Genomic DNA, 15,657 nt, shown 5'->3' with positions numbered 1-15,657 from the left:
TGTAGGTTCTTACATCAGATTTCATAGATAATTTTTCCAATATGTCCGTCGGGGTAAGGTAGCAGTTCCTAGAACCACCAAGGATCCTCCCATACATCCCAGACGTCCCAGTAAACCATTAAAGACGTTAGAAAGGCAAAAATGACTAAGCGACATTTCTATTTTTTGATTTCACATAAAATTATAAAAATTACGCTTAGTAACTTTTGCCTATCCACCGCCAATATATTTTTCTATTACCTGTCCCTGAGCCTGCGCATTATTGGGATCCCCGGACTCCTTCCCCCAGGAGCACTTGACGGGCTGCCCGTTGACATCGGCGTTGTGCACCGCCACGATGGCGTGTGTTGCGCTCTCTTTCGTGGAGAATCTGAGGGAGAAAATTATAGGTTAGGTGTTGAATTTTTTTTAGTAATATTCCTTTATATTAATTTGCCACATTTTACACTTTTGGGGCAAAAAATATAATCTAACCGAGTATCGCGAAACCAGGCCTAAGGTTACGTCCGCACAGTCAGGAGGTTTGCTTAACGCCTAGCGAGTCACCAAGCGAGTAAAACAATCATCATCATCAGCCAATAATCATCCACTGCTGGACATAGGCCTCTCCAAAGGAGCGCCACAACACTCGGTCCTCGGCCTTCCTCATCCAACCACTACCCGCCACCCGCCTAAGGTCGTCAGTCCAGCGGGCAGGAGGGCGTCCCACGCTGCGTTTGCCTGTTCGTGGTCTCCACTCGAGAACTCGAGTAAAACAAACGATCAAGAATCTTCGTGAATGGCCGCATTGATACACGATAAGCGACTATGCGACCGTTCACATCCACAGTTCCATCCTTCGGACCTACTTCTCACCCGCCATTCAAAAGCCTCACCTAATAAAAGCGTATCCCTTGTCCTTGAACACGCGTATCTCCTGTATGGTGCCGAAGGGCTGGAAGGTCTTCTGCATCAGCTCCTCGGACAGCCCGTTGGCGAGCCCGCCGCAATACACCGTGCAGTTGGTGGGCGTTTATCAACCGATTAAGGGAATTCACGCTTTGTTAAAGCATGGTGGGACACTCACTAACCTTAACAGTCCGTGAAATAATGAAACCGGAGTTTTAATGATCTAACAGGCCTAAGGCAACTTCCCACCAGCGATACACGCTAAGCGACTAGCTAGGCGCCAAGCGCACAATGTGGCTGTTCATATCCACAATTCCATGTTTGGAACCTACCTTTTTGGAAAATGCGACATTGAAAATCATCAAAAGCCTTATCTGAGTCTCTGCGAGTTCTCATCCCATCCACAATTCTATCCTTCGGACCTACCTTTTCAAAGCCTCACCTAATAAAAGCGTGTCCCTTGTCCTTGAACACGCGTATCTCCTGTATGGTTCCGAAGGGCTGGAAGGTCTTCTGCATCAGCTCCTCGGACAGCCCGTTGGCGAGCCCGCCGCAGTACACCGTGCAGTTGGTGGGCGTTTATCAACCGATTAAGGGAATTCACGCTTTGTTAAAGCTTGGTGGGACACTAGCCGTAACAGTCCGTCAAATAATGAAACCGGGTTTTAATTATCTAACCCAGTATCGCGAAACCAGGCCTAAGGCTACGTCGGTACAGGCAGGAGGTTTGCTTAGCGCCTAGTGCTTAGTTAGTCACCAAGCGAATAGCTCAATAAAACTGACGTTCTAGAATCTTCGTGAACGTATTGATATACGCTAAGCTACTATGCGGCCGTTCACACTTACAATTCCATCCTTCGGACCAACCTTTTCAGAAAACGCGAAATTCAGATCCACCAAAAGCCTTACCTGAGTCTCTGCGAGTTCTCATCCCATCCACAATTCCATCCTTCGGACCTACCTTTTCAAACCCTCACCTAATAAAAGCGTATCCCTTGTCCTTGAACACGCGTATCTCCTGTATGGTGCCGAAGGGCTGGAAGGTCTTCTGCATCAGCTCCTCGGACAGCCCGTTGGCGAGCCCGCCGCAGTACACCGTGCAGTTGGTGGGCGTTTATCAACCGATTAAGGGAATTTACGCTTTGTTAAAGCATGGTGGGACACTCACTAACCTTAACAGTCCGTCAAATAATGAAATTGGGTTTTAATGATCTAACCGAGTATCACGAAACCAGGCCTAAGGCAACTTCCCACCAGCGATACACGCTAAGCGAATAGCTAGGCGCCAAGCGCACAATGCGGCTGTTCATATCCACAATTCCATGTTTGGAACCTACCTTTTCGGAAAATGCGACATTGAAAATCATCAAAAGCCTTATCTGAGTCTCTGTGAGTTCTCATCCCATCCACAATTCCATCCTTCGGACCTACCTTTTCAAAGCCTCACCTAATAAAAGCGTATCCCTTGTCCTTGAACACGCGTATCTCCTGTATGGTGCCGAAGGGCTGGAAGGTCTTCTGCATCAGCTCCTCGGACAGCCCGTTGGCGAGCCCGCCGCAGTAGACCGTACAGTTGGTGGGAGAGCTCTGGTTGTACACCTCGTCGAAGGTCAGCGGCTTGGAGTTCACTGGAACGGAGAAGAGGAGTATGAGGAAAGACATACAGATTTCAGATGCATTGTTAATGGTTGAGTAAAACACTTTAGTTTAGCTCCAATTTCTCCGTAGCCGGTTAGATCGTACGAGTAACCAGGGAAAGGTTGATCAATTACGTCATCTCCATATTAAATTCTTGACAGAGGTATCAAAAGTCAAGCCATAATCCCTAGTTATGCTCTAACCTCTATGGAGAAATTGGGATCAACACAAGATTTTATTGTGTAGTAAAGGAAGTGTTATAATGGTGGTCAATAAACACAACCATACCGCGATGTAGAATGTTTTACACCAGCGAGCGCCATCTAGTAAGAATCACAGTAAACAATTCCTTTAAGCAGTTACTATGAGAGGAGGGTCAGGTTACTCTGCCCCTGACCGTACACCAAGGTTACAAGGTACAAATAGGTTTTTTTGACCGACCGAGCGGTGAAATTCGACTCAAATTTGTATGGCGAGGGGCTAGTGATCTAGCACGTAACCAAAGTTGAAAACCCCCGAGGTTCAACACTAAAAGTCGCATAACTTTTGAACAGCTTAGCCGATTTTGATAAATTATGGCTAAGAACAATAGGGTCAATATTAGCTATGACCCAAAAAACCAAATAAAAATCGGGCGTCTATATAATAGGTATGTAGAAAAGGCGTCGGCAATGCCGATGAAGTGGACGCACTTGGGTAAATTTCTATAAATGCCAATAAAAAATACTGAATGCGATGCGTTCGTTGCGTACGACGCCGAAAAGGCTTACCTTTAAAAACTGCCAAGGATTTGTCCCTTGACCACTTTATACCTATCCCGACACAATTGCTTCAGTAAACAAATATTATTTTCCTATTATTCCTGTAACAAACGGCAAATATTCTGCCATCAAAATGGCGAATAAACAGAAATGTCTATGATGTAGTCCACTGGGACTACGCATTCTAAATCCGACATAATATTGACGTATACAGGGTGGGAATTTATCAGTGACATCCCTGACGTCAATAAATTACCCAAACTTGTAAAAATAATATGATAAATGCCTTTTTTGAAAAACACATAATGTTCGCGATTGTAATCCTCAAAGGGTTTGTACTAACAAACCAGTAGTAGGTAGTAGTAGGCTGCTTGCAAGCGAGTCACCCGTTTTTCGATAAAATGATAAAAGATAAAAATTCATTTATTGTAAACATGGGTAGATAAAAATGGTGTTACATAAATATTAGTTCTCCATGCTTTGCACTATACAGTACGTACAATTTTTTTGATTGCCTACACTATAGAAATCATGCAAATTTATATACATTAAGTTCAAACTGAGATAAAACAATAATAGAAATATAATAATCAAATAGTCATACAATAATAGTAATTCATTTATATAATAAATTCACTTCAGGTATATTTGCATTTACGACGTTATAGGTACGAGCTGTATCGTCATTTTGATATGAGTAGGTATTTTCTCCTTGGGAGAGGCCTATGTCCAGAAGTGGATGATTATTGGCTGATGATGAGGTATTTATAATGCACTTACGGTACACATCATCTGGAAATGTACATGTGCAGGTTTCCTAACGATGTTTTACTCCATGGTAAGAGGACCTTAATATAAGTTGTTACACTAAGATTGTTTACCTTAATAAAAAATGCAGTATATTCAACGAACCTATAATACACTCACGGGCAATGAAAAAGTTCCATTCAGAAAATCACTAAATCCTAACTAATATTATAAATGCGAAAGTAACTGTGTCTGTCTGTCTGTCTGTCTGTCTGTCTGTCTGTTACTCTTTCACGCCAAAACTACTGAATGGATTTGAATGAAATTTGGTATATAGATAGTCTAAACCCTGGGAAAGAACATAGGCTACTTTTTATCCCGGAATTCCCACGGGAAAACTTTTTAAGGCGAAGCGAAGCGCGCGGGAAGAGCTAGTTACTTATAAATGGAAAAAGCTAATTTAATGACGTCTTCGACAATGTTCAAGTACATTTTACGTCGCATCAGAATATAACCAATGAAAAACGTAAATATTTTGTAAATATTTCATATTCAATGTTTAAAAAAATTGGGGCCATTCATTTGGAGTCTGCATTTTGTATGTGGAACTGTTTCTTTGCACGTGAGTGTAATATTATTATGTAGTTCATTGAGTATAGTTATATTGGGCACCTAGATTGTCACTGACAACCATTCACCCTCTACCTAAGCATTCACAAAGTTACCGCGATCTCTGTGTAGTAATTTCCGACATTGGTAATATATTTCCTCCACTTCCGGCTGTTGCCCAAATCGCTTCCGGTTGTGAAATGGAGACGGGGTTATCGATTAACTTTATTACTTCTAGTACAGAGGGCTTAGTGTAAGTTTTCAGTACCGCTCGAGCAGTGAAACCTTATGTAAAATTGAATGGCGCGGAGCTAGTGCAGTATCTGTCACGCCACATAAATTCACGTTAGGTAAGCGTCTACCTATCAGTATTGTAAGTATCGCAGAAAAGGTATTGTCGTAAATGTATGGAGAAACGGCGTCGGCAATGCCGATGATGTGGACGCACTTGTGTGAATTTCTATACAAAGAAGACCTACTGTTTGCCATGCGTTGCGTGCCATCCGAAAGGTGGACGCTTATTACCTGTAAAGTTAACTGGGGAGGCTATCTAAGTGCCAATTTCTCCATAGTCGGTTAGAGCATAACCAGGTATCAGTGGTTGACTTTTATAATTGATAACCCTTCCAGGGTCGGTTAGATAACCGACTATGGAGAAATCGGCATTCAGCCTTTTAATAATAATAATAAGTAAACGAAAGGCTAACCCAAGTGTAAAGTTAAGAAGCAAACTCCAATTTTATTAGTAAAGGTTAGCAAGAGTCATCGTGATACTGGCTGGACACTTATAAGTACCTACCTATTTCTGAATGAACACTTACGACTGAAAGACACAGATACACAAATCAACACATTGCCATTACGAAAATCGGTTCGAACGTTTCGCTACCAAAGACTACCATAGATTAATCGGAACTACACTACCACAGACAGATACACAGACTCGTTTAACTTATAACACCCCTCCTCTTCCGTCGAGGGCTAAAAAAGCTTGGAAATCTATTTACCGAAACCTTTATTAAATCATGTCGTACGCATTTTATTTTTTATTATTGCCATCATGGTGGTGTAACACGGAATGCCACTTTCACAATTGTTTTCAGGCACTGCTTTCCCACGGCTATAATTTCCTTTTGTATCGCCTTTTCCACTCGTTTAATTGATGTGCTTATTCAATTTTTCCAGCACCGACTGGAAAGACGGGTGTTTTGAATTTATTTTTTACTAGTTGTTCCCACGAGCTTCGCTTCGACTTAAAAAGTTTTCCCGCGGGAATTCCGGGATAAAAAGTAGCCTATGTTCTTTCTCAGGGTCTAGACCATAATTATGTATACCAAATTTCATTAAAAACCGTTCAGTAGTTTTGGCGTGTGACTAACAGACAGACAGTCAGACACAGTTACTTTCGCATTTTTAATATTAGAAGATAGGATATCTAAAGAACTGACGGTAAGCGTCGCATTCAGTATTCTTTGTATAGAAATTCACACAAATGCATCCACTTTATTCGCATTGCCGACGCCATTTCTACATACACTTATGAACATTTTGTATGTATATTGTGATGTGCATTTTTTATTGGACCTATGGTCTGGAAATAAAGATAATTTATTTATTTATTATTTACTAGCTGTTCCCGCGCGCTTCGCTTCGCCTTAAAAAGTTTTCTCGTAGGAATTCCGGGATAAAAAGTAGCCTATGTTCTTTCCAAGGGTCTAGACCATATGTATACCAATTTTCATTCAAATCCGTTCAGTAGTTTTGGCGTGAAAGAGTAACAGACAGACAGACAGACAGACAGACAGACAGACAGACAGACAGACACAGTTACTTTCGCATTTATAATATTAGTAAGGATTTGTTTGGTGCTTACATTAAGCTTCAGTTCATGGTTCTATTCTATTATATTATCTTCTCTGTGGGGGTGTAAGTACCTGCACCTGGCTCTCTCGAGTGGAACCTTTGTGCATGTCCCCAAGGTCTGCATTCCTAAGCTTGGACCATTTCCCACCACGCTGGTCCACTGCGGGTTGGTGGGTTCACATATCTAGATGTGCTAAATCTAGATATGCAGGTTTCCTCACGATGTTTTCCTTCACCGTAAGAGCGATGGTATACATTGTAGTTAAGTTAAAAGAACTCATTGGTACATGTCAGCGCCGGGATTCGAACCGGGCGCTTACCCGACTGAGCTACCACCGCTTCATGGGTCAATCAACTGTTGATCTATGTTCATAAATCGCTTCACATTCGTCCTTGGCGGCCTAGGGTAGGAAGTGCCCTTTAAGACCCTAGGGAATCGACTTGGCACAGCAGGAAATGGCACAAAGTTCCTTCGATTGAAATACCTATTACCTACCCTAAATAAAAATGTTGAGACGAAGTATACAACTATACAGGGTTGTTGCAGAAGTAATATAGTAAGCCGAAAAGGAGTGCTTATATGTTCAGTTATCAAATAACTGTCATGTAATTACATAGATGTCACTATCCCGCAAACTTCATCGCGGTATTAAGTTATCTTTCATGTTAATGACCTTTTGTATATACCAATAAACCATGCTTCTACTACCAGCGATCCGATCATAAGGCTACCAAGCCTTTTCATGGTCCTTCGAGCCGGATACACTATTATACAGGTGGTTGCGAAAGGGCATGGTGTACTAAGCCAAAAGGGCGTGACTCAGGTGGTTAATAAATGCAGTTTGAGCACCTTCTATGAGAGTATAATAATATAAAAATGCTAGGCACAACGATTGTACCGATTGTTTAAACTTATTCATAAGATGTTTAGTTACTAAGATTATTTAATTAGATGCTTAAGTTTCTCTATGTAATTTTTTAATCTGAAACACAGGAAAAACTCTTTTATTTCCTAGTTCAGCAGTATTTTACCTACCTTTAGCATTAAGAGTTGACCTATTTTTAAAATACTATCTATAGTTATGTGAATAAATTTATTCTTATTTTTATTCTCTTTATTTTTAACCGACTTCAAAAAAAGGAGGAGGTTCTCAATTCGTCGGGATCTTTTGTTTTTTTTTTATATTTTTTTTTATGTATGTTCACCGATTACTCCGCCGTTTATGAACCGATTTTGAAAATTCTTTTTTTGTTGTATTGGGTTGAGCTTCCAGGTGGTCCCATTTTTTTTTCAGAATTTTATCTCACCCCCAAGGGTGGGTAAAGGGGTAAAAACAGGGTATGAATTTCAATTTTGGGCACATATTAACCGATTCTAATGAAATTAAGAACGTAAATATAGTTCTTATAACAAAAAAATATGATGGTGACCTTGAGCTGATCTGATGATGGAAACGGAAGGCAGTCAGGGGAACTCCTCAACGGTATATAGCAACTACTTCGTGTTTAGGCTTGAATGATTCGTATTGATTAGTAGGACATTTTGGTATCATTTGCACCTTACTTTTGATTGAAAATTATTACAAATAAACTAAAAACTATTAAATAAAATTATAATTAAAAAAATTAAAAAACCGACTTCAAAAAACCACTAAAATGTAAGAAATAATTTAAGGTTTACACAAATTCTACTCGTATGAGACAGTACAAATATACCTAAGCAGGAACTGTTCTTTTTTGAAGTTGGTGCCATATTTCTTCAGATTACTTTGTCACCGCACCAACATCAAAAAAGAACAGTTCCTGCTTAGGTATATTTGTACTGTCTCATACGAGTAGAATTTGTGTAAACCTTAAATTATTTCTTACATTTTAGTGGTTTTTTGAAGTCGGTTTTTTAATTTTTTTAATTATTATTTTATTTTCTCACCTGTGGAGACGACCCCTTACTAATAATACCTACACTTCCGGCGCACGCTGGGTAGTCAGCAATAGACGCTTTTCTGACTAGCTGATCCATTGACTTTTATAATAATATTACTAGCGTATGGACAAGACCAGCCGCTCAAGAAAATGACACCCTCGCGCTGGCCCCAAAACCTCAATATATCCTAATCCTAACTATCCTAACTAATATTGTAAATGCGAAAGTAACTGTGTCTGTCTGTCTGTTACTCTTTCACGCCAAAACTACTGAACGGATTTGAATGAAATTTGGTATAAATATGGTCTAGACCCTGAGAAAGAACTTACCTACTTTTTATCCCGGAATTTCCACGGGAAAACTTTATAAGGCGAAGCGAACAGCTATGTATGTCATAATTTGTTTGAAACAGGGCCAGCACGCGGGTGTAAGTTATGACGGGCGCATCCTTCTTTTGGAAATCATTGAGCTGATCCCTTCACCTCGACTTCAAACCCTGGTGTAATTTTAGTATCTGTGCAGCGATTATTAGATTCGAAACCTGCGTTTACGTTGCGTATAGTCAACTGTCACTGTCAAAATGTAAGTCAAATTGTTAGTTCCAAAAGTGACATTTGTTTTTTTCCATGATAGGTGGAATTTCACTAAACGCTAAACGTATTTAGTAGCCTGTCATACGTCTGTCAGTTAGTACAAAATGTATTAAAAATTTGATTTAAATACTATATTATATAATATTATATAAGATAATAATTAGGTAAGTAAACATAAATTATTTACTCCTTCAAACATTTCAAAGGAAAAGCAAATATTCATTCATAAAGAGCTCTAATAAAAAACGGGAGTACCCAAGAATCCAACACATACCCCAGGGGATGAGATACAAGGTAAATAGTATATGTACCTACATCTATGTACATCTATATACATTACAGTCATGATCCCTAGAAAGTGGTTTCGCCAAATTTTAATTTAGGTTGTGTCGTAGAGATGGGAAAATATCTGCGTAAGTTACGCTTTTTTTTGGAGCGGTGGTAGCTCAGTCGGGTAAGCGCCCGCTTCTCACGCAAGAGATGCGGGTTCGGATCCCGGCGCTGACATGTACCAATGAGTTCTTTTAACTTAAGTACAATGTATACCATCGCTCTTACGGTGAAGGAAAACATCGAGTGGAAACCTTCATATGTGAATCTAGATATGTGTACCCACCAACCCGCAGTGGACCAGCGTGATGGGAAATGGTCCAAGCTTAGGAAGGCAGTTTAGACCTTGGGGATAAACATTCCACTCGAGAGAGCCAGGCGCTGGTACATACGCCCCCACAGAGAATAGAATAGAATACCTACGCTTTATACGCTCATTCATGAAACGACATTCGTTCGTTGTAGTTAGTGGCCCGACTTTGCCGAAGGTCCCGGGTTCGATTCCAGGCCAGGCAAACATTCGTTTAAGACAGATATTTGTACTCGAGTCTTAAGTGTAAATTTGTATCTATCTATATATTATTATCTGTGTATATAGATATAATTATCAGCTTTCCGGTACCCATGTTACAGGCTTTGCCTCGCCTTTGTTCGCCTAGTGCGGAATTTGCAGATGAAACCACTGTAAACATGTTTTATGGAAATAAATACTTTTAATTTTACTTATATTATATTAGATCATATCTTTTTGACACGCGCAGTATGTACCTACGCTTTGAGAATCTAGTGTATAGGATAATCCGAAATATTCGGCTCCTCGTCCCATCCCTAGTTCCCGGCCTCAAACTCCCCCGGGCTGAGTCTTGATAAATTTAATTTCTTCACAAAATAAAATTTGCGTATATTACATTATTCATTCTTTACTTTGCAAAGTAGTTTTAGTCAATGTGTATTTAGTAGTGGAGGTTAATATAACATATAGCTAAAAAACATAGCAAGTGATTTGCTCGCAACGAATAGCATTCGCTTTATGAACGCGCAAATGCTGCTATAATTATAACGCGACGCGTCCTCGCGATCTTAGCTCGCAAAATTGGACAGCGTCTGCCCGCGGCCGTTGCCACGACGCTACTGCTAAAAATAGCGGAGCGGCTCCGCTATTTCTCGCAGCCGCGAGACGTGGCGCGCGATAACCGCGCAGGCGATATTCACTTGCTTTGTAGCGTCTCGCTCTCTCAACGGTGCAACGTCGCGCGACTCGCGTGTGAGAGAGCGAGACGCTGCGAAGCTGCAAGCTTCACTACGCAATAGCGCTCCGCTATCTGCTGAAATTAGCTCCGCAGCCTCCGCAGTCGCGATTTGGCAACGGCCACGGGTGGCCGCTATGCTAATTGTGCCTCGCGCAACGTTACGAATTACGATCGCGTTGTTTGTTTTGTTGCATTTGCGTGCTGTAAATAAATATTTGTAAATATACATAATAATAAATAGTTTAAATAGTAACGTATTAAAATAGGTATAGTGTTAATTAGGTTTAGTGTAAAATTAAAAATAAATAGTGTTTGTGTAAGTGTAAATAGGTACTTTCTAACGGACAATTTGGTTCTGAGGACAATTTCGTATTTTAAATGTTTAGTGATTGTGTGTGATTGAACTTTGACTGGACAATTTACCTATCTTTACTTTACGTGTGTTTTCGTAAGTGGATGAAACATTGAAAGGATATTACTTTGTGGTTTTAAAGTGTTTTGTGTAAATAGTTATAGCAATTAAAGAACGTTTGACAATAATTCATAAAAATTAAGAGAAACAGTGATGTGCCATTATGGAAACAGTGATGTGCCATTATAGACAGTCCTAAGCCTGTAAAGTATGAAAGAAAGTTCATTGGTTTTTTCATCAATTTTTTTTTTCATCAATTTTTTTTTTTTGCTCTTCAATATCGTTATAACCTAGCGGATTAAATAACCTGCTATAAATGTGAAACATAGCGTCTGTAGCGTGTTATCAAAATGTAGCCGTTTTTCCCACCACTAGTATTTAGACGATGAGTGAGAAATGCGAGTGGTATACGTTTGTTGATTGTATCTGTGTGGCTTTCGTATGTATGTTTTGATCTCAAAAAAGAATAAAGTTTATACAGGTGTAGTTTTAAAATGTTGGTATTGTGAGTATGTTAAAATGCTGGTGACTCAGAGGAGGTTTTTTCTGACAAATTTTGGTAAGTTGGTATTGCTAAAAAAAGACACTTGCCTTTCTAGGTAAGTACTTATATTTTCACGAAAATATATTATACACTGGTTGTTGATCATGTGACGTTTTGAGGGGAGTGTTTTTTAAGAAGAATTTAAAAAAATTGTACCTAGTTATGTAGGTACACATTTAGAGATACTAAACTTCCATAGTACATACAGTAGTATGCAATTATTATTATGATACACATTTTTTTAAAACAAAGCTTCCACTTATTTTCCCAGCAGATCCCCAAAAAGAAAACATAAAATAAAATAAAAACTTAAATAACTTAAAACAATAAGCTTACTAGCAGACGAATCGTCGCAATTTTATTTTTCTAAGAGTTATAATTCCCCAAGTCTTTCCCTTTAATCTTACGACTTATGAATAATATAAGCACTTATTTTAAATCCCTTTGAAAACGGAACACTTTGAGTCAACAGAAATGTTAATGATTTATTCAAGTTTAAATCAAATATATTTTTCATTGCATTAATATTTTGCTTTACATTAAATTTGTATGTTTAAAGTACCTTAAGAAAAACACTTATTATAGCTTTGTTTTATCACATAATTTGTCTTTAAAATGTAAGTTATAGCACTTGCAGTACTTCGAACCACTTGAATTCGGTCACCCATCCAATAGATGACCGTGCCATGTGTAGCTTAACCTCAGTGATCAGTTACGATCACTGAAGCCAGCTCGACTACGGACGCTTCTAACCATATTCATTTTGCCTAAATAAAGATTAAATAGTAAGTAAGTTTATTTACTTTATTATACACTTGCACCACAGCTACCTCTAATCCTTTTTTTATTTTATTTTAAACTCTCTTCCATCCAAAGGTTGTCTGGTAGAGATTGCTATAAGCAATAAGGCCGCCTTTTCGTACTGTTTATTTTTAAGCTTTTTTGTATTTTTCCTGTTTTTGGTGCAAATAAAGAGGATTGTATTGTATTGTAAGTTAGTTCTAGTCTATACGTACACCTATGTTTTTTGTATGTCCGATTTATTTGGTGTTCAATAAAGCAATATTCTATTCTATTGTATTATATTCTACTAGCTGTTCCCGCGAGCTTCGCTTCGCCTTAAAAAGCTTTCCCGTGGGAATTCCGGGATAAAAAGTAGCCTATGTTCTTTCTCAGGGTCTAGACCATATGTATACCAAATTTCATTCAAATCCGTTTCGTATTTTTCTCGTGAAAGAGTAACAGACAGACAGACACAGTTTTAGATTCTAAGTACTCACATTCAGTTTTGGGCGCGGGCGGTTTCCGGGTGGCCCAGTTGGTCCGGATGGACCGCGAGCCGAGCCACTGCCCGTTCATCGCCGTGATGGCCGACTCCGCCTCCTGGAACACCATGTATAGTGGAGTCAGATATACAGGGTGTTGGAAAACTTTGTTGGTTAAAAGGCATTTTTTTGCGAATTGCCAAAAGGTGTAGAGCAAAAGTTGTTCAGAATGACCCCCTCGGTTAACCCTTTTCGGATTAGTATTGTCACTTTTGCAACACTCTGGGGGGCTAGCACAGCGCGCACATCGAGACGTGACAGAAGTTTTGCATCGCGCTTTCTCACATAGCGCGGTTTCAAGAGCGAGCGCTTCGGAGAACTTTTGTAACGTCTTAATTCTGCCTCGTGCTAGCCATTTAGAAGTGATTAAAATATTGCATATTATAACCTGGCGGTATTTTACTCAGCTGACCACCGTTCTGCAAGGAATTATTGGCGTTGACTTTTGGGACACCTGTATATCTGCCACAAAGGCCCATACTCTAGTCGCCACCCATACAATAATTTAGTTAAAAGTAACTCACTACTATGTTATGTACATTATTATCAGAAAACGGGACCGACCGATGTATCGTTATCACTTTCACAATGACATATCGGTAGAGAGTATGGTTACTCGAAATTTATCGTTGGTAAGGGTTCCCCAATAATCCTCACAAATAAATAATGAAACAAGAGAAGATATAGGTTGTACATGTGCAATGATTGATTGAACATAATTTATAACCTAGAAATGTAACTTACCGATTTTTTCAAAAAAGAAACAAATCCATATCCTTTGGATTTCAGCGTTTGGGGATCTCTCACTACTCGACAGTCTCTGTAAAAAATAACATGAATTATTAAACACAAGTAAAAGTAACATCCTGTAAGTTGACTCAGTATAAATTCCACTCTATAATAGAGTCTACACGAACGCAATAGCAACTATTTTTGCAACACTAGCGCTACGGCCGATTTTGGAACTACTCGTCTAATATCCACTGTAACATTTGGACCTTATCAGACGCCATCTTTAGCTTTCATCTTCTCATTCGTCTCGTTTAGGGCAGAAAATATTACTGAACTCGCTCTGCTTCGCATTAAAAAACCCATGGGAACTCCCGGAGCGAACAACAGCTTTCACCAACCAAATTTCATAAAAATTTAGCCTGGCTAGCCGTTTTCCCGTGAATGAGTATCTAACAAACATCCATACATACAAACTTTCGCGATTATAATATTAAAAGAATAGTAGGATTGCAAAGGTCTATGGATCTATGTGTATTTTTACACAATCTATGTAAAGAAGGTGTCCGGGATGGTATTCGCGAGCAGACACTTCGTTTGCAAATGGCGCCATAACTGTAGGATCACTCTAGTTTAACAAAAACAACCCTCAAATTCATAGACCGTATTTTAAATTTACAACAACGTTAAAATTGACATTGAAACACACGAAATTCGACTCTTTACGTCAATCAAAAATATGAAATTCGTATGTCACAACCATCACAACTTCAATTTTAAACCTATTTATTGTAAAGTGTCAAAAAGCTCTATGAACTTGGGGGTAAGTTTAGGAACGATGCTGCTATAACTACGACTCTATTTCGTGGTAAACCTAACCAATGTCACAAACCCCGAGATTCAAAACTAACCCCCAAATTCATAGAGCTATACGAATTTCAACTTTTTGACTAACGTAAAGAGTCGAAACTCGTGTGTTTCAAAGTCAACTTTAACCTTGTTGTAAATTTACAATACCGTCTATGAATTTGAGAGTAAATACATAACTTTTGAACGGTTCAGCTGATGTCGACATAATTTGGCTAAGAACACTCGGGGTACTAATCTATGACAAAAAAAAACCCATCGAGCATCGGTTCAGCCGTTTAGTAGCTAGGTACGCCACCACAGAAAAATACGCACATCAGATACAAGTCATGTTAGACTTATAACAGCCCACTTTTTCATCAAATGTTAAAATATACGGTCAGCTGCATAAGTAGCTATACACTTTTGTACCTTGTCAAACTGACTACATAACCAACCGTAAATGTTTGAATAGGCAGTTGGTGAGTTTGACAAGGTACAAAAGTGTATAGCTAGATATATGCAGCTGACTGTACCGATTGTATGGCAGCACTCTTGTGTTTTATGTCAACCTAGAATAACCCCCAGTCGTAACTCAGTTGGCGGTTGGTAATAGAGGAAATGGGTAAACTATGTATATACATATAAATGGGGGGTTTTCGGGTAGGATTTAAGGTCTGACATGGCACAGTAAAAGTACCCAATGGCATTGAATATTCGCTAGATTTGAAATATTGTGTGAATATCTATGCAGCGATCACAGGATTCGATACTATTTTCGAATCTACACAAACAAGTGTCAATTTTGGAACTGATAAATTTGCCTTACATTTTGACAGTGACAGTTGACGATACTGTTTTTTTCCATATGTTTGTGTAGTTTCGAAAATAGTATCGAATCCAGTGATCGCTGCACTGTGTTGTTGTGTTTCAACATATTTATATTAAGCAGTTTATACATTTATGTACACTAGTTCTAAATCGGTAACAGTGGAAAATCTTTTAGATAGAACATTTTTACTGAACTTCCCTAACGTCCAAAAGAATTCCTGATTTTGATGATTATATCACGAGTTCTCGAGTGGAGACCACGAACAGGCAAACGCAGCGTGGGACGCCCTCCTGCCCGCTGGACTGACGACCTTAGGCGGGTGGCCGGTAGCGGCTGGATGAGGAAGGCCGAGGGCCGAGTGTTGTG

The 15,657-nt window shown here is 39.3% G+C and overlaps 1 protein-coding gene across 2 annotated transcripts in view; it reads right to left on the bottom strand.

The window, feature by feature from the left end:
- Nucleotides 1-15,657, bottom strand: part of LOC105389567 (nucleolysin TIAR) — a 64,795-nt gene that overhangs the window by 8,309 nt on the left and 40,829 nt on the right. For both annotated transcript variants that reach the window (XR_007266778.1, XM_048624027.1), the window contains exons 3-6: nt 13,629-13,704; nt 12,840-12,942; nt 2,336-2,516; nt 241-370 (exon numbers count right to left, since the gene is read on the bottom strand). Coding sequence is in view for 1 of the 2 variants with exons in the window: in XM_048624027.1 (XP_048479984.1) it covers nt 241-370; nt 2,336-2,516; nt 12,840-12,942; nt 13,629-13,704 (490 nt within the window). In the remaining variant the exon portion in view is untranslated. The remainder of the gene's footprint in view (nt 1-240; nt 371-2,335; nt 2,517-12,839; nt 12,943-13,628; nt 13,705-15,657) is intronic.

This window comes from Plutella xylostella, chromosome 11 (assembly GCF_932276165.1).
Source record: "Plutella xylostella chromosome 11, ilPluXylo3.1, whole genome shotgun sequence".
Taxonomy (NCBI): domain Eukaryota; kingdom Metazoa; phylum Arthropoda; class Insecta; order Lepidoptera; family Plutellidae; genus Plutella; species Plutella xylostella.
The sequence above is the reverse complement of the archived record's forward strand: the minus strand, read 5'-3'. Positions and strand labels throughout refer to the sequence as shown.